The 25,207-nt window shown below is 48.2% G+C and overlaps 1 protein-coding gene across 1 annotated transcript in view; it reads right to left on the bottom strand.

Annotated features, from left to right (window-relative positions):
• GPD2 (glycerol-3-phosphate dehydrogenase 2) overlaps window positions 1-25,207 on the bottom strand; it is a 55,345-nt gene that overhangs the window by 26,415 nt on the left and 3,723 nt on the right. The window contains exons 2-6 of the mRNA XM_065841010.2: window positions 18,267-18,374; window positions 11,616-11,787; window positions 8,976-9,100; window positions 7,237-7,334; window positions 5,806-5,969 (exon numbers count right to left, since the gene is read on the bottom strand). Of these exons, the coding sequence (XP_065697082.1) occupies window positions 5,806-5,969; window positions 7,237-7,334; window positions 8,976-9,100; window positions 11,616-11,787; window positions 18,267-18,368 (661 nt within the window). The 5' untranslated portion in view covers window positions 18,369-18,374. The remainder of the gene's footprint in view (window positions 1-5,805; window positions 5,970-7,236; window positions 7,335-8,975; window positions 9,101-11,615; window positions 11,788-18,266; window positions 18,375-25,207) is intronic.

The raw sequence follows: 25,207 nt of genomic DNA on the forward strand, positions 1-25,207 counted from the left end.
AAAAGAGCTCCGGCGGATAACACACATTAGGAGCGCAATCAGAGACCCAACGGGTTTCCTCTCATTTTGGAAGCGCCGTTCCTGTGAATGTTTGCCGTGTCTCCCCGGCAGCGCTGACACGAGCCCAGGCGGGACGGGCGCCGCCGCTCCCCAGCGCAGCCCCGGCTCCGCAGGACTTCACACGCAGCTCTGTGACCCACGGAGGAAGCGCACTGCACAGCGAGGGACACGGCGCACACAGCACCGCCGGGTCACAGCACCACAGCATGTCTGGGACTCAAAGGGACCTCAGACGATCATCCAGTCCAATCCCCCCGCCAGAGCAGGAACGCCTAGGTGAGGTCGCACAGGAACATGTCCAGGCGGGTTTGAATGTCTGCAGAGAAGGAGACTCCACAACCTCCCTGGGCAGCCTGGGCCAGGCTCTGACACCTTCACCATAAGAAGTTTCTTCTCAAATTTAAGTGGAACCTCTTGTGTTCCAGCTTGATCCCATTACCCCTTGTCCTACCATTGTTTGCCACCAAGAAGAGCCTGGCTCCATCCTCATGGCACTCACCCTTTATAAATTTATAAACATTAATGAGGTCACCCCTCAGTCTCCTCTTCTCCAGCTCCAGAGCCCCAGCTCCCTCAGCCTTTCCTCACACGGGAGATGCTCCACTCCCTTCAGCATCTTGGTGGCTGCGCTGGACTCTCTCCAGCAGTTCCCTGTCCTTCTGGAACTGAGGGGCCACAACTGGACACAATATTCCAGGTGTGGTCTCCCCAGGGCAGAGCAGAGGGGCAGGAGAACCTCTCTGACCTACTGACCACCCCCTTCTAACCCACCCCAGGTACCATTGGCTTCCTGGCCACCAGGGCCCAGTGCTGGCTCATGGTCACCCTGCTGTCCTGCCGGGCTCCTCTCGCCCACCCGCCTCAACCTGCAAACACCAAGAAATACGGTCAGCTACGTTTCACCTATAGAGTCCTTTTAGTGACAAACTGTCAGGGTTTTTATACCCAGGGAAGGAGAAAGTCGTACAGCTGTCTGCATCTGTAACAGGGTAATACCCCTATAACAGCTCAACATTCTCAAAATATTCATTTGTCAAATATGAATTATAAAGCTATAACATTTCATAATTCAGGACACACTCAAATACTGGGAAAAATAGCTACAAGAGCCTAAATAAAAAAAAGCATTTATTCCATTTTTGACAGCTTAATGAATGCCCTACTCTTTTGCATTGATTTTTGTGTGTGTGTATGTGCGCCCGGCAAGGATTTCTCAGGGGGTTTGCTGTAAACAAGCAAAGCTAAATCCTCTGCCAGAGCTTCATTCTATACCTTTAAATAACTCCCACTTCAAATATTTCAGGACATAACATATACGAAAATACTGAGAATGCAAAAAATAAAGAACAATTACTTCGCAGCAAGTATACTGGAAATTTGTAGAGCAAGATATTAAAACAATCTAATGCCTTGATGTGGCAAAACAGTCACAGAAGTGGGCTATGTTAATTCCTGCTGTCAGAAAACAGCCGGAAATTCAGAGAGCAGGGTCAACAAAGCCCTAAAATCTTAAATTCATGACTGATTCCAGAACAGAAGTTTTCCTTACACGCCTAAAGGCTCATCTTGCAAGGCAAATATGCTAACAAAAGCCTGCAAGCACCTAGAGATGGGAAAACGATGCATCTTAAAAAGATCTGTGCAACTTGGAATTTCTAAACACTTTAAACCGAAACATTCTGGTCAGCCGGATCTCTGCTTTAATGGGTTTTTTCCCCTGGTTCTCAGCATAATGAGCTCCGTATAATTCAAATGGAGATTAATTCTTCCATGTAAAGAGCTTTACAATAATTCAGCCCAGCCTCTCGGAGCCTCTTCCCCGCTTCCCTCGGCTACATAAGCAGAGCTGACAGGTCGCTGCTCAGATCGCAGCCGCGTCCTTCCCCCAAAATGTTGCCTCTTTGCTGTTCAGGAGTACCCTGTTACCAACAAACGCTAAATGCAGTCTGACATGTACCCCTAAGAAACAAACTTGTAAGTTGTGGCTTCAAAGCAAACCTTGAATAAATAGGACACATTGTGTACACCCAGGCTAACATCCAACATATGCTTGAGTTTCCCGATGCCGAGACAGAGCAAGAATAGCCCCTGGGAAAGGCTGCGATTTGCTGGTACTTCCAACATTTATCATCTACCAGGGGAGGTTGTTGGGTTTTTTTTTTCCTGTACAAACAATTTTTAAAATGTAATTAAGAAGATCACAGCAACATTTCAGTGCACATATTAACGAATAATGGATTGTTCGACACGCCGTGAGCCTGATCAACAATTACAAAACGAAGAGCGTTCCTGGTCTTTCCTTTGCAGAACATCGCCCACCACCCCGTCACGACTGGGCAGCTGGTTTTATCAAATTTAAAAGTCACCTACATAATGAGTGTTTAATTCTTCCTCTGGCGGCGGTGTCAGCCGGGGAGACGCTGCTGCCGGTGCTGTTAACAGCCACACACAAGGTACGGCAGAGACAGGAGCCCAGGAAAGCAGGAGAGCAAGATAAAACCACAGCTGCTGTGCATACAGAGTCAGTGAAGATGTGCCATTCTCAAAAGGCCAATTTATTTATTCATTATTTAGAGAATACAGACAAGCGATGGACCCACTTTAAGACTTATATATGTATATACTTGCCATTATTTAATGCTCTATTCTATGACCAATCCCTCTGAAAGAACTAAAAAGAGTTTAATTCAACCTTATCATCCCCTTCTCTACTTCAATTCCCTTTCCTTCAGATTTAGGGCACTAAAGTATATCATTAAAGTTCAAGTATAATAATTGACAAGATCCAAAGTGTACTCGCCGAAACACTGCGACTCAAAACCAATTTACTGCGGACAGAACACGGGTTCATTGATCACAATAAAATACTGAACGTGTCACAACGCAGCCCGAGCCCATGTGGGCCATGGGCTGACCCACGCAGGAGTCCCCGCACACAGCTCCACTCTGGCACGCAGCACGTTCAGAACTGATTTAACATTCAGTTGGAAAGTTTCTATTCTGGATTAGGTGTAGCTTCAAAGCACCCAAATATATATTAGGAACTGGCAAATTTGACACTTTAATCCTTCAGAACCACTTTATTCTTCTGGTAAACTACGGTTTGGTGGAGCTTTGAGAGGGTTTTTTCTTATTATTTTGTCACTGCAAAACACCTTGTCTTTAAATTTTGCATTAAAATGTGGATAACTAAGCTGTTGGCTTACGAGCAAATGACAATAAGGCCAGATATACCAGCATGAACAAGGAGTTTCACCGGCAGCAAAACCTCAAGTCCATTTTTGCCATGTCTCACCAAACGAGTCCCCAGCCACCTGAATTTTTGGAACTGATATGACCCCAACCATCTCATCCATCCAACCACTCCTCAGGACTTGCCGCGTTTCCCTTCTGTTGTGGGACAAACCCGCACGAGGCAGCTCCATCCCTCCAAGTCCTGCCCAGGAGTTTGCCATTGACTCACCACATGGCACCTTGGTGCCGAATCCTCACTTACTGCAGCGCTGTTTAACACAATTCATCGCCCAAGAAACTCAGAGACTCATTCTAAGGCTCCGTCGTCAGTGTACATCTCCCCACAGCTGTGATACACCCAGCTATTGGATCAGAGAAAAACTTCTATAGATTAGAAATAGGTTTCGAGTTACAGTGCTCTTACGAGAAGTGTAATTACAGTTAAGAGAACCACTTCATCCATCTTGCATGCTCCTGGGATCCCTCAAAACAGTCTAAGGGATAGATTACGTTAATCTGAATTACTTCTATGTATGCTATTTACAGCAGCTCTTGTTACAGTACACAAAAAATACCACATAACCCCATAACAAGTTTTGCTTCTAAATAACCTCCTAATTCTTCTAGAACTTAAAAATAAGAGAAGATGCAATCTCCATCAGACAGGTAAAAATCAAGCCCATCCATTAAATCCCGCCTTACTCCCAATTAAGAACCTACACATATCTATTCCTGCACATATATACAATTTACTTGCTTCATCCTGCCGTGCTCTGAGACAACTTGCAGTTATCAACAAGTGCTTTTGCCAGAGGACTCAGAAATACTCTGTGGGTCCAGGGTGCTTGCTCCTCCCCACCCCAGAGCCCCTATTGATAAGCTGAGGAGCCGTGTAAATGCAGCTCTAAAAAGGGAAACGAACTACCAACGTAATCAATGTGGTGCAAAGACCTTCCTGGCTGCCCAAAGGTCACAAACTACATCTTCAGGTCAAAACTAACTAGAGCAGTACCACTCCTGAAATAAATCAGCATTTCAGCTATTTATTCTTTGGAGGGCTCCTCCAAGCCTGCAAGGAACCTACGGCTTTTGCCCTACCCTGAACACGCTTGACATTTTGATATCACCGAGCAGGTCCCATTACTGAGGAAGTTTTATCACAACTTTCTGTCTTGGAAGGGAAGTGGAAGAGCAGTGGAGAAGGGAGAATAACAACCTCATTAAAGACACATCACGAAAGAGAGTGGAAGTCTGATCCTCTAGATATGCCAACGCAACCAAGTACATGGAGAAAGTGAGTATGACCGTATGGCCAGGTACCCCAACGCAAGCAGCGAACCTTCCAGCACTTGGAACTTGCAGTAGTTCAGTTCTGACAGTTTGGGGAGGTAACTTAACCTGAGATGAGCAGGTACTGGGATCCGGCAGTCTGGAGAAAACCCAAGACAGCCGCACATCGCATGTGCCTGCTCCAGATCACTGTCCAGGTAGTCTCTTGTCACATAAGCCAACTAACTGGTCCCCAGTTTCAGCCGACATTGCCCTGCAGTCATGGAGAGACCGAAGGGCCGGAGGTGGGAAGCGGCAGAGCCCCTGCAGCCCCGGCCGTGCCAGGAGCTGCTGCCGGACCTCCCGCCAACAGGGCGAACGGCTCGTCCCCTCCGACACCGCACACAGGAGTGACGCTGCTGCCAAACCCAGCGCGCACCGACGCTTCTCACCGGGAAAATCGCCGCTCTGAGACGGCTGCACGGAGTCCTGTGAAATCGCTGCTCTATTTCGAATGAACATCACAAGACTGGCAGAAAACATCTTCCTGTCTCCCACTCAGACAGATTTTGTGCAAGTGTTATATATAAACACCTAACACGAGCTAATACAATAGACTAAATAACTTGAGCTGGATGCATTTTTCCTCTCATGAATTTATAACCCTGTATTTAAAGGGGTTTTAACATTCATGTCTTACAGCAATCTCTAGTATTTCATTATAATCACAACGAACGCTGTCTTTGCACAGCAACCAATTTTATTGGTGATACACAAAGTAATTGATCTGGGCCCCATCCAGCCCAGCGCAAGAACCACAACCAGCAGCCGGGTCACCCAGGCGGGCCTGACGTTATTTGCACAGTGGAAGTGCTGCAGCAAACCGTTTAACATCACTGCAATGGTCACACTTTCCCTCCTGACTTCTGATAGCTCACAAGTGTTGAGGCTGAGGAGCGTTTAGAAAAGCAACGCACAGCTGGAAAGTTGTAGGGAATCCCCAGAATGTTTTCACATATCACTATATATAGCCAAGAAAACAAATACATTCTCTCCTACCTCCAGTACGTCACTGTCGTGAAAAACATGATTTACCTACTAAATGAATGCTTAAGATACAAGTTGAATCCTTCAAGTTGTTGTTCTTCCTGTTAGAAAGTCAATGTATGCAATCTACAGTTGTGTTCCCCTGCACCAAAGCACAGCGCGCTGTAACCCTGAAAGCTCAGAAAGGCAACGTACCGTCATAGTAGACAATGGCTGCAACAAGCTCGTCTTTGCGTAGCATCGGGAAGAGCTCCAAGGCTCTCGACTTGCTAAGGACGTAACTGCTTTTCAGACACTGACTTCCAGCCACCATGTCGTACAGTTTTATTCCAAGCCAGTAGTACGGCAGCTGCCACCATCTGCAGGAAAACACAATTCCCCGTGAGCTGAAACTATAAAGAAAAGTGCGTGTACCCACTGTTGTAGTACAGAAAATGCTGAGTAACACAGTGTGTTGTATTACACCAGTTTCACTTTGTACCATCATACACATTCACGGTATCACAATATAATGTAAATACACAAGAACTTGTGTCTTGTTCACTACCACTTCCAACTGCTGCACTCGCTGTAGTCAAACAGATTCACGGCTTCATTTATTCTAGAACTGGGTTCACAAACTGGCTCTTTGTACTCCAGGGTGAGATCGCAGAGCTGTGTGCTGAGGGCAGGTCCAGGCCACTCGCCCCAGCTGGAAGGGTCCCCAGGGCACAGCTGGGCTAACGGCTCCTGCACGGACAGGACCAGACCAGCGCCGTCCACCGCTGACCTACCAGTGATTATATTATGATTTATTTATATTTATATTTATATAACTACATAAATCAAGTGGAATGATACATAAATAACAGGCACAGGCCTTGTATTAAAGGACTGAAACATTTAGAAGGTTCCTGCTTGTGTTACAGACTTTTATCCACCCAGTCATAAACCAGAAGTAAACACCAAACCACCCATTCACAGCCTAACAAACCCAGACAGATGTCAAATACTAGTGGCAAATAGTTCATAAACACAATTCAGAGGAAGACATTTTCATGGAGATCATCAAATGTGTACTGTTAAAACAATTTGCAGAATAAAACCAGGACAAGTTTTCTCAGTACATTATGATAAATCCACTTGATTTATGCCTGTTATTTATGTATCATTCCAGCCCCTTCCACTAAGCCAGGAATAAAGCCACAGGTTGAGATCATTCAGCAAGAGCTCACTGCTCTAAGTTGCTGCAGTGAGTAACTGCTGTGAGAACCTAATCCAAATTATGTCAAGTTTCCGCCTCATCCAAGCAGCAAACTGTTCTCTCAACACCGAACAGGCGCACGCTGCGGAAGGCGATTGCACCGCACTAGTGAACGTGCTCATCGCTAGAACACTACGACAGCACGTGTGTGAGCCAAGGGTGTGCTGGAAAGAACAGCAAGGAACACCTGGGAATGAGGGTCCGCTCAGCTGCAAACTCCGTCCCGGCCCATCGGGGGGGCAGAGATGTCCTGAGCAGCTGAATCGCAGACGGGACAGAGCCGGTGACCGGCCCACAGACCCGCTGGGGACCAGGACCTGCAAACAGCTCAGCAGCAGCAGCAGCAGCAGGAGCAGAGCAGAGCAGAGCAGAGCAGAGCTTACTTGTACACGGGCAGCATTATCGGCAGAGGAGATGACAGGTGGGGAGCAATTTCAAGCAGGTTTGCACGCTCCTCAAGTGCTTCTTTCACCATCCTGTACTGAAAAAGAGAAGTGCACACGTGAATCCCAAGTTACCTAACTCTGTCTCCATCTGCAACAGAATCACAGAATCACAGAGTGGACTGGGTTGGAAAAGACCTCGGAGCTCATCCAGTCCAAGCCTTGGTCCAACTCCAGTCCGTTCACCAGATCACAGCACTCAGTGCCATGGCCAATCTCAGTTTACAAACCTCCAGGGCCGCTGAGTCCAGCACCTCCCTGGGCAGCCATTCCAATGCTGACCACTCTCTCTGCACAGAATTGCTTTCTAATCTCCAGCCTCAATTTCCCCTGGCAGAGTTGAAGCCCCTGCCCCCTTGTCCTATTGCTGAGTGCCTGGGAGAAGAGCCCAATCCCCCCTGGCTAGAACTGCCCTTCAGGTCGTTCTAGAGAGTGCTGAGCTCAGCTCTAAGCCTCCTCTGCTCCAGACTGAACAAGCCCAGCTCCCTCAGCCTCTCCCCATAGGGCTTGTGTTCAAGTCCCTTCCCCAGTCTTGTTGCTCTTCTCTGGACCCGCTCCAGCACTTCAATCTCTTTCCTGAGCTGAGGGGCCCAGAACTGAACACAACACTCCAGGTGTGGCCTCCGCAGTGCAGAGCACAGGGGCAGGATCACTGCCCTTGTCCTGCTGACCACGCTGGTTTGGGTACAGGACAGGACACCATTGGCCTTCTTGGCCACCTGGGTACACTGTTGGCTCACGTTGAGCTTCCTGTCAATTAGTACCCCCAGGTCAACATTTAATAAGAAACTGTTTAGTAAAGCAGACACCTTGCAATATTTTTACTGTTCTTCCAAAAACACCCCGAGATTTGCTGAAAAATTCAAGACTTTAAAAAAAATGTTTCCCAAGAAAATGACAAGTTCCACTGGTTTCATCTGGGTGCCCTGGCAGGACAAGTGAACTGTTTTCCATGTGAACGTGAAGCACAGCAGGCTGTGTTAGCCCAGCCAGGGGCGGGGGCACTGGAGGGGCTCAGAGCCCCCAGTCCAGTCCGGTGCCCACCCCCATAACCAACCCCAGGCTGACTGAGCTGCACACGCAGGGGCGTTCTTCTCCAAATCAGTCACTATGAATCCAAACTAAGTTGTTCTTTGGCAAAAAAATAAGAGGTTGATTTCTATAGCTGGATAACTGCATGTTTTATACGTTTTTCCCTGAGAAGTCACCATTTCTGTAGCAGTATTATAACCATTAAAAGTTTGTGAGGTTTCAATGAGAAGACGAATCAATTTCTCAAAACAAAACCACCACACTTCCACCAACACAAGCATACATCAAAGCATTTACATGCAATCACTCATCTACCATGTTTTCTTTCCCTATTCCAAAACAAACAGGACGACCACTCACTCCCTCAATATCTGACCACGATGGGTAGGAAGCTCTTTCATTCTGCACTCAGCCTTGCCTCTGCTTTCCTTCCCCAAACCCTACACAGCCCACGAGGCAAGGCAACTAGAAATAACCCATCCAGAGGCAGCAGCACCCGCCTCCCTGCTCTGGAAAGCCCAACGCTGTGCAGTGGCTGTGGAATACAACAGTCAAGTACCGAGATGATGAGAAGGAGACTCGGATGTAAGTGGGGCAGGGAGGTGTCTACCGGTGATGTTTGCTTAACAACCAGCACGAACAGCTACCTGCTCCAAATCCAGCTTCATGATGGCCTTCTGCAGATACCGCACCCCGCCGTGGATCAGCTTCGTGCTCCTGCTGCTGGTCCCCGATGAGAAATCATCTCTTTCCACGAGGGCTGTTTTCAGTCCTGTGTTACCAGAAAACCAAATTAACTTCTTAAATTGCACAATTTGTATGTAATTCATTAAAGACACTTCTCTAGGGTAGAGACAATCACAAGAAAAATTACTTTGTACATGGATGAATTTGTATTCAAAGTGTAGTGCACTGTCTATATTGTAATGAAAAATTTTAGCCTCCTTCCTAAGGGAAAAGTCAAAACAGAACTTAAACAGAAGCACATTAAAACCTGGAAATTTCACAATAGAAAGGCATTACAGTACATTATAGGGGCCACGCTCCCTCAAGCAAATCGCAGTTCGTATGCATGGCAGGAACAGAGTATTTTCATGAGTGCTTTTAACCCTTTGCAGCAGAGCTCGAAAGCTGCCGTGCCATGGACTGAACCGCGCGCTGGACGGGCAGACAGCGGCGTCTGTCTGTCCATTGGCCTCTGGGGCGGGCTGGACGCATTGGACATGCATTTTAACATCTCTGTCTCCAAAACTTCTATGTCCTTAAAAAAAATCTAATTATGACTGGTAACTTCCAAAGATCAGAGTAATTTATTTTTGTCAAATGTGACTGAAGATTAATGGATACAATCAGAAATAATTTGGTGAAGATATATCAAACACATGAAAAGCAAGATTTGTTGTTAAGTGAAGCAAACATAATAAAAGAGCAAGTTCCATGAATGAACAGCAACAATACACAATTCATTAACCAAATGCCTAGGAATATTTCACACTTCAGAAATCTACTGATATAACCAGAATATCTAGTAAAAGGATAAGCAGAGATCACCTATAGTAATTTCTGTAGGCTTTACAGCAACTGCTTTTGCTACCATGATACAGCAGAGGCAGAAGGCAAAAGATCCCAAGTTATCTTCAACAATATATGAAACAAAAGCTAACAGCCAGATTTAAGCCTGTGTGTACCAACGGTGCAGACCCCGCTGCTTATCCATGTCAAAATTATCGCATCTTCCGGACAAATGTTTTCCAAACCGAGCAAAAACCACTGCTGGAGTCAGGTTCCACCTCTCATTTCTGAGGTAAACCCGCAGGGTAAGGAACCCCAACAATTTTATTGCTCTCTCTTATGTTTTACACTTCCTTTTTTCCATTTTAGTTCCAAAAGCAGAATCAAGGTCTACAACCACAGGAACTATGAGAAGCTGGTTCTCCCTCTCATTGGCTGATTGTACCAAAACCAACTGAGCGAATGTATTCCAAGACAAGCTTTTCTCACTAATCTTTCGGGATAAAACTGTTGTATTCTGGGGTGACAGAGTGTTTTAATAGAGCAGGAGTTGACACCCTGTCCACAGACACAGCACCCCTGCATTCTCATCGCTGTATCTGAAGATCCGTTTGCACTAAACTGATGAAATGACCTGTTCTCTTTGAGAACCGTCAGCTTTGATGGGAACCTGCTGCCCCGCTCCAAAGCCCCTGAGTGAGGACACAGAGCACAGCGGGCCCTGCCTTCTCACCCCTGAGCAGAGACTTCCACGGCCCTTGCAAAACAGCTAAAAGTCCGTGTCTTTGCAGCAGATATTCTCCTGCATACACAAGCGAATGTTATTAATGCTGCAGGTACAGCCACTAAATAAGGAGCAACAGAGAACGAGAATCCACCCAAGAGCATCTGTGTCCTGGTTTTGTTAAAATACAAGTTTCTCATTTAGTGAATTTTGCCTGTCAGCTAAAGCCTTCATATCAGCTGCATTTTCCTGGAGAACCAGACAAATGTTTTGGTAAACCTAGCAATGGAATGCGAAGTTATTGATAAGCACGGATGGACATCTCGCGAGAGGGGCAATGAGAAACCGGTGACCAAGAGACTGACCAACTGTGAATAACATCCCATTCACGTGAATACTTCACATAAAAGTGGGAGATCACGAGGATCTCGTCCCTTTTCCTTTTCCCTTCTGCTTATGGCCGACATTAGGAGAGGACCTTGCTGGTTGCCCCTGCGAACTGAGGCCAGTGAGAGACTGAATCCAGCTCCGGGTGGCTGCAGAGTCCAGTCCAGGACTTCGGGTGCTGGCTCTGCGGTTGCTGAGACTTTCAAGATTGGTTTTGTATATTTTGTATTATTTTCTCTATTCTTATTAGTAGCATTAGTAAAACATCTTTAATTTTTCCAACTCTCTTCTCTCTGTCCTTCTTTCCCTCCCGATCGCCTGTCCTGAGTGGGAAGGGCGGAGAGGGAGGGGCTAAAGGGGGAAGTGGTGGGGAGAGGAGGTTGACAATACATCTGCCAGGGTTTCATTGTCACCCCGCTATCTTAACCCTCGACAATTCGGCACAAAGGTTCGTTAGGCAGCTGCACAGAAACTGCTGACACCACCCAGCGCAGGGACAGTTCTTCCCCAAGCTCATTTTGGCTTCTGAGAACAGAAGTAGTTTTCTAACCAGGCATTCAGAGTACACCTTCTCTATCTCCAAGCACTTTGGAAAAGCCGGTCTGATAAATCCATTACGAAGGGTGTGATCCCCGAGCAGCGCAACGGAGCCTGCCAGGCTCACCTCTGGTGACGGCATCCAAGGCGCAGCCGCAGCCGGTGGCTCCCCCGCCGATCACCAGGACATCAAACTCATCCGTGCTCCGCAGCGCCAGGATCTGCTCTTCTCTGGTGGGGAGATGGTTCTTTACTGGAACGGTCACGGCTTCTGCAGCTTGAACATGCGCAAAGGCGCCCTACCAAGGGCACAAACAAAACATCAGGATCTGTGCTTACTGTGTACACATACACAGTGCTAAATCACAGCATCTGCTATAGCCAGAAAGGTGAGCGCAAATATTCCCGGTCACTTCACCTGTGTTTAACAAAAACATTGCATTGACACATTATGGAGCAACAAACAGCACTAAAACCATAAAGGGTTAGCACGCATTTACTTTACCTTGCCTAATTCAATATCATGCTGTACTCAAGTGCTTCTACCTCTATTAATTATTTCTAGGAACAGCATTCTGCTATGTCAGACGTTCCAGGGTGCCCACGATGTACTTTAATGAACAGACACATGGTCAGGCTCTCAACTTGCTACCAAAAAATCCATCACAGCACAGGACTTAAAGACGAATGTACATTTTGTATCTGAAAATTGATTACTTGTACAGTGGCGTTAATCTAAGCTCAAATTTGATCAGGTTCACGAAACTACGTGGTTTACTGTCAAATATAGTACAGCAAAACACCAAAGAAACGCTATTTCCATGTTCTTTTTGAAAATCTAAGCAAAGCCATTTATATCCCACGGCACGTGAAAATGCAATTTTTCTTTAAAGTGACAAAACGTAAGGACGTGGCAGTTTCCCGACAAGTTCGGGTGTCACCGGGGGCTCTGAGGACCTCTCGTTACGTTACGAGCACCATCACCGCACGCTCACACCGTCACACTCACTTTCTGTCCAACAGGCTGTAGGCAGGTGTAGCTAAGCAGACAGTTAAACCTGGCTACACAGGCTGCAGGACCACAAAAGCCACGCTTGCTTTCTCTTCGCCTTCAGCTCCAGCTTTGCTTGCTGTTCCAGCTCTTTTCCTCCTTCACCGCCGTCCCTCATTCTGCACAAAACCAGCGGGAATTCCTCCCAATGTTATTTTTTAATACCTGCAGGGCGGATCTTTCCCACCACAGAGCGGCCACTCGCACCCAGGAATGGGTTTAACCACTGCTGCTCTGAGACACATCAAAAGATAAGTGCCCACACTGCCCGGAGCAGGACAAAGAGCTATTAATTGGCTAATAACTGGCCAGTTCAGAGGGGATCAGGGTAAAAAACAAGCAAGAATTAACGTTTTCAGAGTTTCCTGAAAATTATAAACACTTTCAACACAAGAAAACCCTCTTTAAACCCTATAGATCCAGCCTTAGTCCAGGTGACAGACTCAACTGATGTAAACCAGCTTGTGGCCAGGTCTCCTAGACGGGAAAGAGCAAACTAATACAAATTCAAGCCACAAAACAAAATACTGCTTTCTTAGTATATCTAAAACAAGCTGTTTGTCTCGTCTCTTTGCATCCACTGCTCACACTGGGCAAGGAAACCCTCCCGTTTAAGTTTTTACTCCCAAGCATTCCTTGAATTAACCAAATTAGGCAAGTTGTTCAGTTATTCCTACGGCTTCACTGCTTATTACACCGTGAGCCGTGAATTCCAGGTGCCACAGACAGCTCCCAGTGGCGGTCGGTGTTGCAAAGGCTCCGTCACACGCGCCGTTCCCCCCGCGCCGGTGTCTGACCGTCACCCAGCCCGCTCGCCGGGTTCCCCAGACAGGCTCCTCCACCGCTGCCCTCCCCAAACCCTCCGCTGGTACAAACCACCGCCAGCCTCCAGGAGCTGCAGCACCAGGGGAGCATCCGCCTGACGCATCCCAGCAGCGGAGTGACCCCGGGAACCCCGCCGCCTGTCACCGTCTGTCCACGTGCGCAGGGACCGGTGGCTCTGCTGTTGTCACAGAGCTCCGAGCAGACGCGGGGGCTCAAGGTGAATGTGATTCTTGCAACACGTCCGCTGTACATTAACAGTGCAAGAAGCCTGAGCTCAGGTTATATGCTGCATACAACCTAAATATTTCTGTTCTAAATTATTTGCTCGTTCTTCAGCAGTATTATGATTGAAATGCATTATTTCTCAATGTTCCTATCACTACTATAAAACTGAAAATCTCATAACCAGCAGCTATGTCTAAAGGAGGTACATATTCAAAAGATAATTAATCATCAAGTTCATCCTGCAATCGCGGATTACATTGACTATAATGCAAGTAGCTCATGCAAACTCCTTAGGATAGCAGCACCCACTTTAACCGCACGTTGTGTTCCAATCCAGTCAGCAAGGGACAAGTGACAGCCTGGTGTCCTGCCCAGCTGTGGCTTCCCCGGGTCAGCTGCTGCACCAAACACGCGTTCTGGTGCCGTGCCAGCGCCAGCACAGACAGAGCTGGCGCCCGTTTTCTTGCTCCCCTAAATATCACCCGGGACTTGGAGATGAGTGACAAGAAGGAAACTGTGAGGACCGAGAGCCCCTGGCTTAGTCTTGCATGTGTTTTGGTTGGTCAACCTTCTTAAAATTTAGAAACGTGAAAATCCCCGTCTCAAGATGAATTTTGCACTGTGTTGCCTTCTTCAGCAGAAGAAGGGACTGTTTTCAAAGTGTGCAACTTCAGCAATACAAGAGAATACAAGAAAAACACAATCCAGAGTTCGAGCAGTACCAGTATCACTTGGGTTTTGACTGCTTTTTGTGTTTTTAAACACATTAGTCACTGCAAATGGCCCATAGCAGAACCAGAGCAGAGTCCAAGCAGGGACAGCGAGAGCCCCGAGATTAGCACTGGAACATAAGCAAAGTGATTAGCGTACTAGGAACTGATATAGATATGATTCATCTTGCTGTCAATTAAATGCAGGAGTGAAGAAAAGCTGCATACAGGGATTCCATCTGCAATAAGGTGATTAGTTTGGCAGTGAACAAGTATGTTTACTGAAATAAGCAATTGCTGTTTATATCTACAATTTCTCAGGCAAGAGTTCCTTGAATGGTTTTGATTACACTCTTAGCAAGAAGAAATTTAGTTCGGCAGTTCGAATTCAATCATGAAGTTATACAGTGATCTAGTAATCCATAAGCAAGCATTCTTGTTCATTTGCTAATGTAAATCTCCAGGTCGGTTTGCAGCGTCAAATTCATCATCCTTATTCATTAAAAAAACCACCCAAAAGCAGGCCCTGGTGCATTATCATATCATCACACTGTATTGGATTTACCTGATGATCAACTCCTACTGACCAGCAATGTACTTACACACCAAGAAGAGAGAAGGGTTGCCTGGGGGGCTTAGTTAGGAACAGCCAGCGTCCCCTACACCTGCACAACCAAGTGGTGCTTTCTCCCTCAATGCCTGCGGGGGGAGGCAGGGGAGCACCAGTGCTCCCCAGTTCAAACCTGGCACATCTGGGAACACCCACTCCATGTCCAGCACCAGTGCACCTGGCTCCATGCATTAACATGAGGCACAAAAATGCAGCAGCTCAGTCAGCATCTACGGGAAGCAAGAGAAACAGGTATTTCCATTTCTCTGTCCCCATCCGCGTTGGAAGCGCTGGTGACGCAGCTGGCTGTATCACCTTTGCCATTCCGGTATCTTGAATATCTGAGGCCAAACCAATTGATGGTGTACATAGCCTGTGCATTTTATGTCTTAGAGGGGTTCAGCTTCATCTCAGATGCAATTCTTCTTTCCAGGAGCTCGTGAGCGGTAGTCAACATAGCACACATGGATTGAGAGTTCCTGTATTGTTTGAGATGCAATTCATTTACAGTGGAAGCACTGAAAATAACCTGGGAGTCTACGCAGCCTTTTGCTTCAACCCAAAACGGCTGGGATGGACTAGTTTCTTCAGACCCCTATGCTATGAAGAGTTCCCCTTTCCTACAGAAAAGAGGTTTTCTTTTTAGTCCAACCAACAGCCTCCTTGTCCAAATTCCGCATTTGCCCTCCACAGCCTAAGCCAGGAAGGCTGCACAGAATGGGGCTGGACCAGCTCCCTTAAGGGAAACAGCTGGATGAAGGCACCACTCCTGTGTGTTTACTGAAGGAGGTTTTGCCTGAATTAGTGTTATTCCTACTCATTCCCTTACACAGAGCATTAAGCTGTCCCATCTTATTTATTCAGTAAATACCCCAGCCATCAGGTTGCTATAAAAACGAACAGAAATGTAATATTAATCTGTCAGCTTACGAGTTAAACCCGACAAGAGTTCTGTCCTGTCAGCCCGTGCTCCCACCCTGCTGCGCTCAGCTGGAACCGGGACCGTCAAAAACCCAACCCTACCCGTTCCCAAGGGCCAGAACCTCAGCACCCTCCATCCTCTCCCTTGGAACTGCCTGGGACAGCCCCGTTCCACAGAAACACCCAACAGCCGCTGAGTGAACACGGCAAACACACAGACAGACAGACAGACAGCTCACCGGACTGCGTGCCCAGGGCTATCGGCTGCTGAGCTCTCATTCTGTAGCTGGTGCCCCCGCTGCAGGTGGGCACAGACAGTCCTGTGCGAAGCAATACAAACACGCGGAAAAACCGAGCATTTTATTTCTGTCTTATTATGTGAGGGTTTCTACTCTTGAAATAACAGATTTCCTGCAGTGTGTAGCCAATTAGTGCACATCTTGGGGCAATATTCCTCCCTGGCAAAGGAAGACAAGCTCTTTGCCCTGGCGTACGTTTGATTGGCAGGCATTATTAAAAAGAGGACACTTGGGCTGGGGGACATGCCCACAGCTTCGACATGTCAACACGACCAAGGGACTGTCCTCCTTTGTGTCAATCCCGCCCGTTATGTTCCACCTGCTGCCCTATATTAGGTGTTTAAGGCAGCAGCTTTAAGGGACATCACGCAGCAAACGCGCAAGTGAGTACAACATGAAAACAACCTGCTGTTCACTTGACAGATCCATTTGCTGAGACATATGCTGGAAATTTCAGATCCTTTGTAGACCAATCCCACACAACAGGTTTAGAAATCAGGGGACAAGCGGTTATTTCATTTTGACACCACGATCATCTGTAAAACTTCAGGTTTTAATCTGTCTCTGGAAATTCATGGTGGCCATCCAACAGCCGCCCATCGCCAGGAAAACGGGAGATCCCTGAATTCCGGGACACTGCACATACAAGTGAGCTAGACAGGTCACTTTTCCCCTCCAACTCCTTCCCATATTTAACAGCCCTAAAGTCTGAAGCTGCCATTCCTGACAGTAATGAAGCCAGACTGTAAAAATCCTACAATAAAGACTCCAGAGAGATTTAGAAGCAGTATTACCAGCGAGGTGCAAGACAGGCAGCCCAATGGGAAGCTGGCTTTAAATGCTTTATTTTCTGCAACAGTACCCAAAGCCATAAGGATCGCGGTTTCTCCACTCTCCAGCCAGGTTCCCCAGAAATGACTCATCCCGTTTGCTGCTCCTCCTGCCCGTACAAACCACCAGAACATTCAGGTTATCATCTATTCAGACGTAACACACACCTCCGTGGAGCTCGGTGAAGACTTTCCCCCGCCACCCATGGCTTTACCTTCAACCAGACCACTAAGATCCACCTCCGTTCCTACCTTCGGTTCGCCCAATTTGAATGGCATCTTATAGTAAACTTGTGGTAACGGAAGCCACTCCGAGTTACAGCTTGCCTGGCTAAAGAGCCGGCTGGTTACATTTGCACGGTGAAAAGCAGAATGAGCACCCACTTGCCCCAATACCATCTCAGGGGAAGGGGCAGGCGGCTCCTTGGGCTTGAGCCTGTTCCAGACCCAGACTGGAGCAGACCAGACCACAGCTCTGCTCCTGCTTCAGCCAGTGTAGAAACACTGATTGCAAACGTTCTTGGCCAAACGCGAGGTGCCACATTGAACACACGATCAGGAGACGTGTGCCCTTACACACAGAGCCCAGAGAGGGTGATTTGATAAAGCTCGAGAGCGCAGCATTACTGCATTGCAACAGCGGGCAGCTATTTGCCGTAAGACAAACAGCAGCTGTTGAGCCACAGCAGCTCTGCGGAAAACCAGCCCGCAACACCTGCTCCTTTCACCGATTCCTCCTTGGCTCCTGCACCGAGAAGCGAGTTAAAGAGCACAGTGAGGGGCAGACCTGCCAGCGAAACCCATTTTACACAGCAGCGAGAACCAACGCACAAAGCGACAGCAGAACCCGCCGCACCTCCTGCACCACTGCCGCGCTTCAACCGCAAGTCCCCAGCGTCACCCTTCGCTGCGGGGATTTGTTCTGTCCCTGTGTTCTGAAGCTGGGATTCTCACAGGCACTGCTACTGGTTTCACTTCCAGCTCCTAAGTTTGAAAATGCTTTTTATTTAATGCTTATACTTCAATCAGTACTTTCCACTCCTCCTGCAACTGAGTAAATCCCTAGTCCTACACAAAGGTCATTTTTTAAACCTTAAAAGTGATTTATAAGAATCTCACTTCCCCACTGTTTAAAGACCTACAATAGCGAAACATGGTTTAATGCCATCCTCCAGATTAGCACCTACCGAATCAAGCTGAGAGGCTCTTGGCACTCCTTTCCAAACAGCGCTATTCGTATAAGCCTAACATACGCTCAAACAGATTTTAAGTTTCATATTTTATCAGAAATCATAATTAATACTTACGTGTTTGTTTCTATACTGAGAAAATTGAGAGAGGCCAAAAACTGTTGCTATGGCACCTCCTCCAATGAGAGCGGTTCCTTTCACTGCCTTCTGAAATGCCATTTTTTACTGTAAGAAAAGAAGACAAAAATTAATAGGCGGTTTTTCCATGTTAGAATCCAGGCTACACAGAACAGACCATTTGCAGAAACTAATGACAATGTTGTGACAAGTTGAAACTTAGGGTAGCAATATATTAATTAGCGACTTTGATTGCAGTATTACTACTTTCTAAACAAAGTCTAGACAGAGGCAGGCCAGAGTGCTCTGGTATTTGCTGCGAAAGCTGAACGACAAAAGAGTGTTTAGACATACAAGATGTGTGCACGGCCCCCGTTTAAGCTCTAAGTACTTGTACATGTGATAAGTGCTTACAATGCTGTGGCAAAAGCAGAATCAGAACGCCCTGTCACAGCCAGCTGGGCACAAACCCCCGGCACAAGAGAACAGCCCATCTGCTTGACAGGATCACCTCCAGCCGCCCTCCTGCCCCACCAAACCACTTGTACAGCCACGGCTGCCTGGAACGCTTCATCCCGCTTCCCAGGCAGGAGCTGTGGGGCCAGCAGTCCCTGTACGCAGCTCGTCCTACCCGGGATCGGTGGGGAACGACGCGCCGGCCGGGCCCTGCGGCCAGGAGCAGCAGCACAGACAGCAGACGAGAGCAAGTGTCCCGCGGTTAGCGCAGAACTCGTCATCTGCCTACAGGGGGTTTACAACCAGCCCTATGTGGGTCAGGCAAATTCTTCAAAGACACAGTGTTCGGCCACTGAATGAAAGATTTGCATGGGGCTGACCTGAATCTTAAGCAGGCACAACCTCATCCACCCTGGCGGGACCACAGAGCTCGTGTCGCGTTAGAAACAACACCCACCATGGCTGAGGGGTCCCGCAGTGCTCGAGCCCCCGGGGATGGACACAGCTTTGTCCCAGCCCCAGACCCCCAGCAGGCTCCATACAAGAGATTTAGCACCGTTCAGGTTAAAGCAGCAGCAGATGCTGTGCGCAGCCCTGTGCCAACGCTGGAACAACAGCGGGCTTGGAAGGCAGTGGGAGCTGTGCCCACCAGAGCCAAGCCCACCAGAGCCCAGCCCACCAGAGCTCCCCATCCAGGGGCTGGCCAGGGGGATTCATCCATTAGTTCTTCCAGTTTGCATAATGGTTATTTTTTCTTTAAGACATAAGCCAAACAAGAAAACTTCATTTTTAAGACAGTATAGATCTTGACTTCATTCCCTCGCAGCACATTCAGTACAGGGGGCAATTCCACACACCATTACTGCACACACACATTTGATGCACAGATGCTGTACGTATTATATGTAAGTGATTACTGTACAGAAGGCCAAGACTTGCAGCTTCCCACAAGCTTTTCTGCAGAGCAGCACATATGCTCTCGAAGACTCCCACCATAACAACCTTTCTCGATATGCATGTAGAGTATCACATTTTCCACTTGCTTCATACTTCAGTCTCAAAAAAGACCAACTTCATCCTTCCTTTAGGCCACGACAGGGAGAAGCATCCTACCACCAGAGCAGAGTGCCTCAGAACCACACACCGTTCTGCGGGTTTATCAGCCCCCCAAAATTAAAAACTAATCAGCAGCTAAACCCTGCCACCTTAAATCTGTTAAAACAACCTTCTATAATATCACTTTGACACACCTGACGCATCAGCAAAGGAGCGTAAAACCCTCGCAGTGCCTGTTCCGGGAACACAATATGCTGTAGAATCCAAGGGAGTTTAAAAAGAACACATTAGCATCTTCCAACGAGCCGCATTACGCACCTGCAGAGATTTCAGGAAAACAAATGGAAGCGTATCCGCTCGATGTTTTGCCAAGTTCGGTACAAAACGGTGATGGCTGAAGCACAAACCCCCTCCTACCCCAGTCCAACTAAACTCTTCAGGAGTTCATGAACTTTGAAGTTAGTACTGCGCTCCAGTGCTTTAAACACACGGTTTTCCAGACAGCTTTGGAAGAATTTCTTTTCATTTTTAACACATGGGCTGACAGGCAACACTTGGGTACAGATGCCACAGGTTCTCATTCATTAGCTAGGACAAATTCTAGTCCTCCCAGATATGAGAACTGGTTTAAACAAACAACAACAGCAACAAGCACCCTGTGTCCCCACCGTGCTTACTTTGACCCAGAAAGCTTCGAGGCCCCTGTCACCAGCTCTAACACAATGAGACAAGCAAACAGCTTTATTTAACATTTCCTATACCAAATCTTTATTAGGAATGCAACCAACTCCACAAGCAATTGCATGCAATCAATATTCCCTCATATGTATAAATGAAGAACAGTCAGCCTTCAGAAGTTAAGTGATTATCAAAATCAAATGAAAGTTCAACTCAGTATTGTTTTCCTGAAAATTTGGGAGGAGATACAAAATCTTTAGGATAGTGTCTATAATACTGCAGCCTTCTGGCATACCAAGCCTTTCCACCTCCAGATTTCTACCGGCGACACGTTTTACCCTACAGAACGCAGCCGGCACCACGGGCCGGTGCTGGCACACATCAGACCACCAACAGCCCTTCAGAAGTGATGTGGTCCAACCGCGGCCATGAGCAGGGACATCGCCAGCAGCCGGAGCGCACGCCGGGCGCGCTGAGGACGCAGCTGTGCTAACTGCACTAAGGGAAATCAGAGATGCCTCAGAGAACAATTCTGCCGCTTTCACTACGCAAGGTAACACAGAACACGCGGAAAGCGGCAGGCTCGGTGCCCTCTGTACCGGGGGTTCTATCCCCAGCCAGCGCCAGCGGGTATGGGCAGCATTAGCTCTGCTCGGCGCTCGGAGCCACATGTATGCGATTCTCCGGAGAAAGGAACGCTCCCAGGAGACCAGCTGCGCAAATTGCCACATAAATCTTGCTAGCCATCGGTAAGAGAAGCTCATTCAGGGACAGAAAGGAAAGTACGGCTTAACGTAAGCCACTCCGGTGCAAAGCTCGACAGGCATTCAAATCTACAGACAGCACTTTCACACTCGGAACATCTCAATTTCACCCTAGGAACCCGTGTTGGTGAGGTATGAGCAGATGGGTTTGGATGAGGCTGAGCTGAGCTCGGGCCATTACAGGCACCGCAGCAGAGCCCCAGCCAGCTGGCAGGGTCACAATATGTAATACATAGGTGTCAGGCTGCTGCGTGCCCTGCGAGGCTCTGCGTGACCCCCACCAGAGCATATGGCAACTCCTCCCTGCCCAAAACGCTCCGGCGTCTCTCCAGAAGGAACCACATCGCACGTGGGAAATGGACACAACGAGGTGTCCCCCGGCGGGACGGCTTCAGGACCGCCCCAGCACACACACGGCCAAAGAGAAACTGCAGCTCCAAACGTAGGCTTGTGGGATTTTCCTCAAGTTCTGCCCCAGAACGGGTGCTAAAGACTGTTGTGAGCACCAAGCAGGATAAAGCAGGGCACAGAGGTGAAAGGGGAAAGAATGCAGCTCACACAGCCACGACCAAGGCTGTACACAGAGTGCTATATACAGGGAAGGAGCCCATACTTAAAAACCTCTCATCTTCTGCAAGCAGGTGATAAACCTCGACTCTCTTCCAAGCCAAGATCAATAGCTTGTGATGGAAACTAAATTTTATTTTAATAAAAACTATAATAGCAAACAGCATGAGAAGGGATGCAGTCAGAAATAAGTCATCTTTCCATACTACAAATATTCTGAGTCACCTTTAAAAACGGCTCGGACAGCGTACAGTGCTTTAATGCTGTAAGTGCCGCCTGACACTGTAAGTCCACGTGTTAAATCTTACCCTTAGCTTCAATAGAGGTGATAAATGGCAGCCTTTGGACCCACCCCGCGGGCTGGAGGGTGGGCTGGTGTCCCCGCAGGCTGTGACCACGCGGGGCAGGAGCAGCAGCACGAGCAGGGGATGCTGTGCACGGCGTGATCGCCGCCCGGCTCCGCAAACACCGCGTCACTGCCCGGCCAACCCGCCCAGCGCCGCCGAACAGCCACGGGGACGGCACCGCAGACCTCCCGCTATCAGAGGGCTTCTGATAACGAGAAAGAGGCTTTAAAATTGAAAGGAAGCACAAAGAGGGGGGTGGGGGGAAAAAGGCATGAGTTACATGAAATGGAAACTACACCAACGTTCATGCTTTCGGTTTTCAAAAGTTAAAGAAGCTACTAAGAACTGTGGTCACAGGAGGAAGTGCTCCCTCCAACAGCACATTTTGTAACCACAATTCGGGGCCACGCTGACTGTGATAAAGCAGCGGCCACTGCCCCGGGGAGCTCAGCCCAGAGCCCGGCTGGGGACACCCGGCTGAGCCCACCGGTGACAAACCCTGGGCCTCCCGCCGCACGGGCACAGGCTCCGCTTCACCAGGAACACACTCCTCAAAGCCTGGACTCTCCCGCACCACTTTCAGCCCCACGTTTAAAAACCAAAAAGCATACAACGCACAACTCGTGTCCTGTTTCATAAAGAAGGGGTTTCAACACCGGCCTTCAGTAGATGTGACAAACATCTGCCACCCCCCAGCTCTGATCAGCCTGACGCAGATCCGAGGAGCGACTCGCCCTCCTCATCACCCGTAAGGCCCAGCCCAGCAAGACTGTTGGCTGGGTCTTATTTGGAGCTGTGCAACTCTGCAGAGCCCAGGGCACACGGGCACCTGCCCAGGCCCAGGAGGCTGCCAAAGGAGCACTGAACCGCCCACAGCGCTGCTCTCAGGGATTTCTAATCATCAAACCACCGGGTTGCATCTAAGCAGCCCATGGCCAAAGCTGGGGGAAGGAATGGGAGGAATGAGGGAAGGGGAAGGGTGGGAAATTGAGCCGCAGAATCATGAGTTAGAGATCAAAGGAAGATGACTACTTTAGCAAAAGTGAAGAGACAGATGGATACAAACTGTGGAGCTTCGCAATAGGAGCGTGTGACGCCCTGTGTGCTGCCATCAGACATGGCGTATGAGACGCAAAACCTGTTAAATTAAGAGAAGAAATCCAATCTGTTGTGTTGTATATCTGAGTGCTTTATGAGGCCATTACCATGGAATCTGGGTGCTTCACATTCCGTTTTAAACAAACACATCTAATAAAGTGAGTCACTCAATAGAAGGCTTAAAAATAGAAAACTTATAATCATCACCACTACGGTTTGCATAACTTGCCACTGGCACAGCAGCGTTGTCTAATTCAATCTGTCTTATTCCTTCCAAAAGCTTCTCAGGTAAGGTCTGGGTGATGAAAGCCCCAGACCGATCTCCCTCCGGGCTGAGTCGCGTCTTGTGCCGCCTCTGAAGAGCTGAAGTCACTGTCCTCAGCTCCCTCTCGTTCTGAATTTGGCTCTCGATCCTCCCTGCAGGACTACTTGGAAGGCGATCGGCGTGGTGCAGGGAACAGCAGCAGGACAGGCCACAGTTAGGGTTCTCCCTGCAGGTAACTCGAGCGGTCGAAGCTGTGCCACCCCGAGAGCGTTACTGGCCGGTCAGGGTGCGTCAGTGCAGGAAGTGGCCAAAGAACAAGAAAAAGGTGAAGTAATTGGAAAATAATCCTATTAGCACCCCCCCACCCCCTTAACTAGATCATCTACATCTCTCCTTTGCTCTTAAAAAAGACTGAAGTGGTTAACACTAAGTTCCGTAGGATGTCAGACCACACTAAGCAAAGGAAGCATCTTGGAAGCAAGTGACTAAAGCTGAAACCAACCCAACCCGGGGTGCCCCCAGCAGCACCCCCAGCAGTCACCGAGCACCCCATCCCCAGCTGGGGGTCTCACCTCCTGGGCCGCCCTGTGCTCATTGTTACCTGACCAGCAGTGACAGCGAACAAGAACCAAGCAGGACACTTGGAGGGGCAACCCAAGCTGCCTCGCCAGCCGAGGCTGGCCACTGACTCACGCCTTGTGACTTCCACCAGTAAGGACTGTGAGTCGTATCTAATGGAGCCACACACCGAGAGAGAGTTCCAGTGGGTACAAAACCCTCTCCTAAAACCTCCGATGGATACTTTGGGTTCTTAAACACAAGTTCCGGCACTTTTTAATTAAAGTAATTAGCCGAGAACTACCTCACCGACCAAGCACAGAAACATAATCCACAATATCCAGACAGCTCAGAGGGTTACAAGTCCCTTTGAGCCACAGACCACATCACAAATGTGTAAGTTCCTGTACGCAGAAGTTCAAACCCCGAACCCCGCGGGGCGCCCCTGCACTCACCAGCGGAACCAGAGCAGCAGTTGCTATATGGGGAACATCCTTCCCACGCTCCAGGTCTGGCAACTCGCTCGGCTATCGCACCCAAAAGTAGCTGCAGCACTTGTCGTGCACAAAAATAAAGGAAAAGAAAAGCAAAAAATAGGCGTACTATCCTCATTCCTGCTCTTGGTCCCCGCTGCTTCGCACTACTTAGTTTTCTGTACTCAGGTGACCGAGGTCTTCCCAGCCAGTATTACATGATATCCCAACTGCTTTAAGCTGTATCCTGCAGGGAACACACTAACAAACCGATCTGGTTTCTCTTTCCACTGTTTGTATTTTTAACCTAACCACTTTTTCTTCTGTTCCATCACCCTCAAAAAAAAAATAAAAATACAGCTAATGAGGGGAAAAGTCTGATTTTTAAATCTTCCCTGGGATTTCAGCTAGCAGGAATTTCGCTGCAGAAAGCAATATGTTCCTGAGGATGAGGCAATACTTACAGACAGCGACAGCTGTAACCCCAGGAACTAAAAGGAACACAATGAACACTGAGGTCACGAGCGTTTCGAGCTTTCCCACCATAAAAACACCATAATATATTTATCAAGTTTTATCATAAATTTATTTTAATTCCCTCCTGTCCTATTGAAAGGTTACTTCAAAATCTGCCAGGCCAGGAGTGGGAAACCAAGTCTCCAGCCTGACCATTGACTAA

This window comes from Patagioenas fasciata, chromosome 7, assembly GCF_037038585.1.
Source record: "Patagioenas fasciata isolate bPatFas1 chromosome 7, bPatFas1.hap1, whole genome shotgun sequence".
Classification (NCBI taxonomy): Eukaryota; Metazoa; Chordata; class Aves; order Columbiformes; family Columbidae; genus Patagioenas; species Patagioenas fasciata.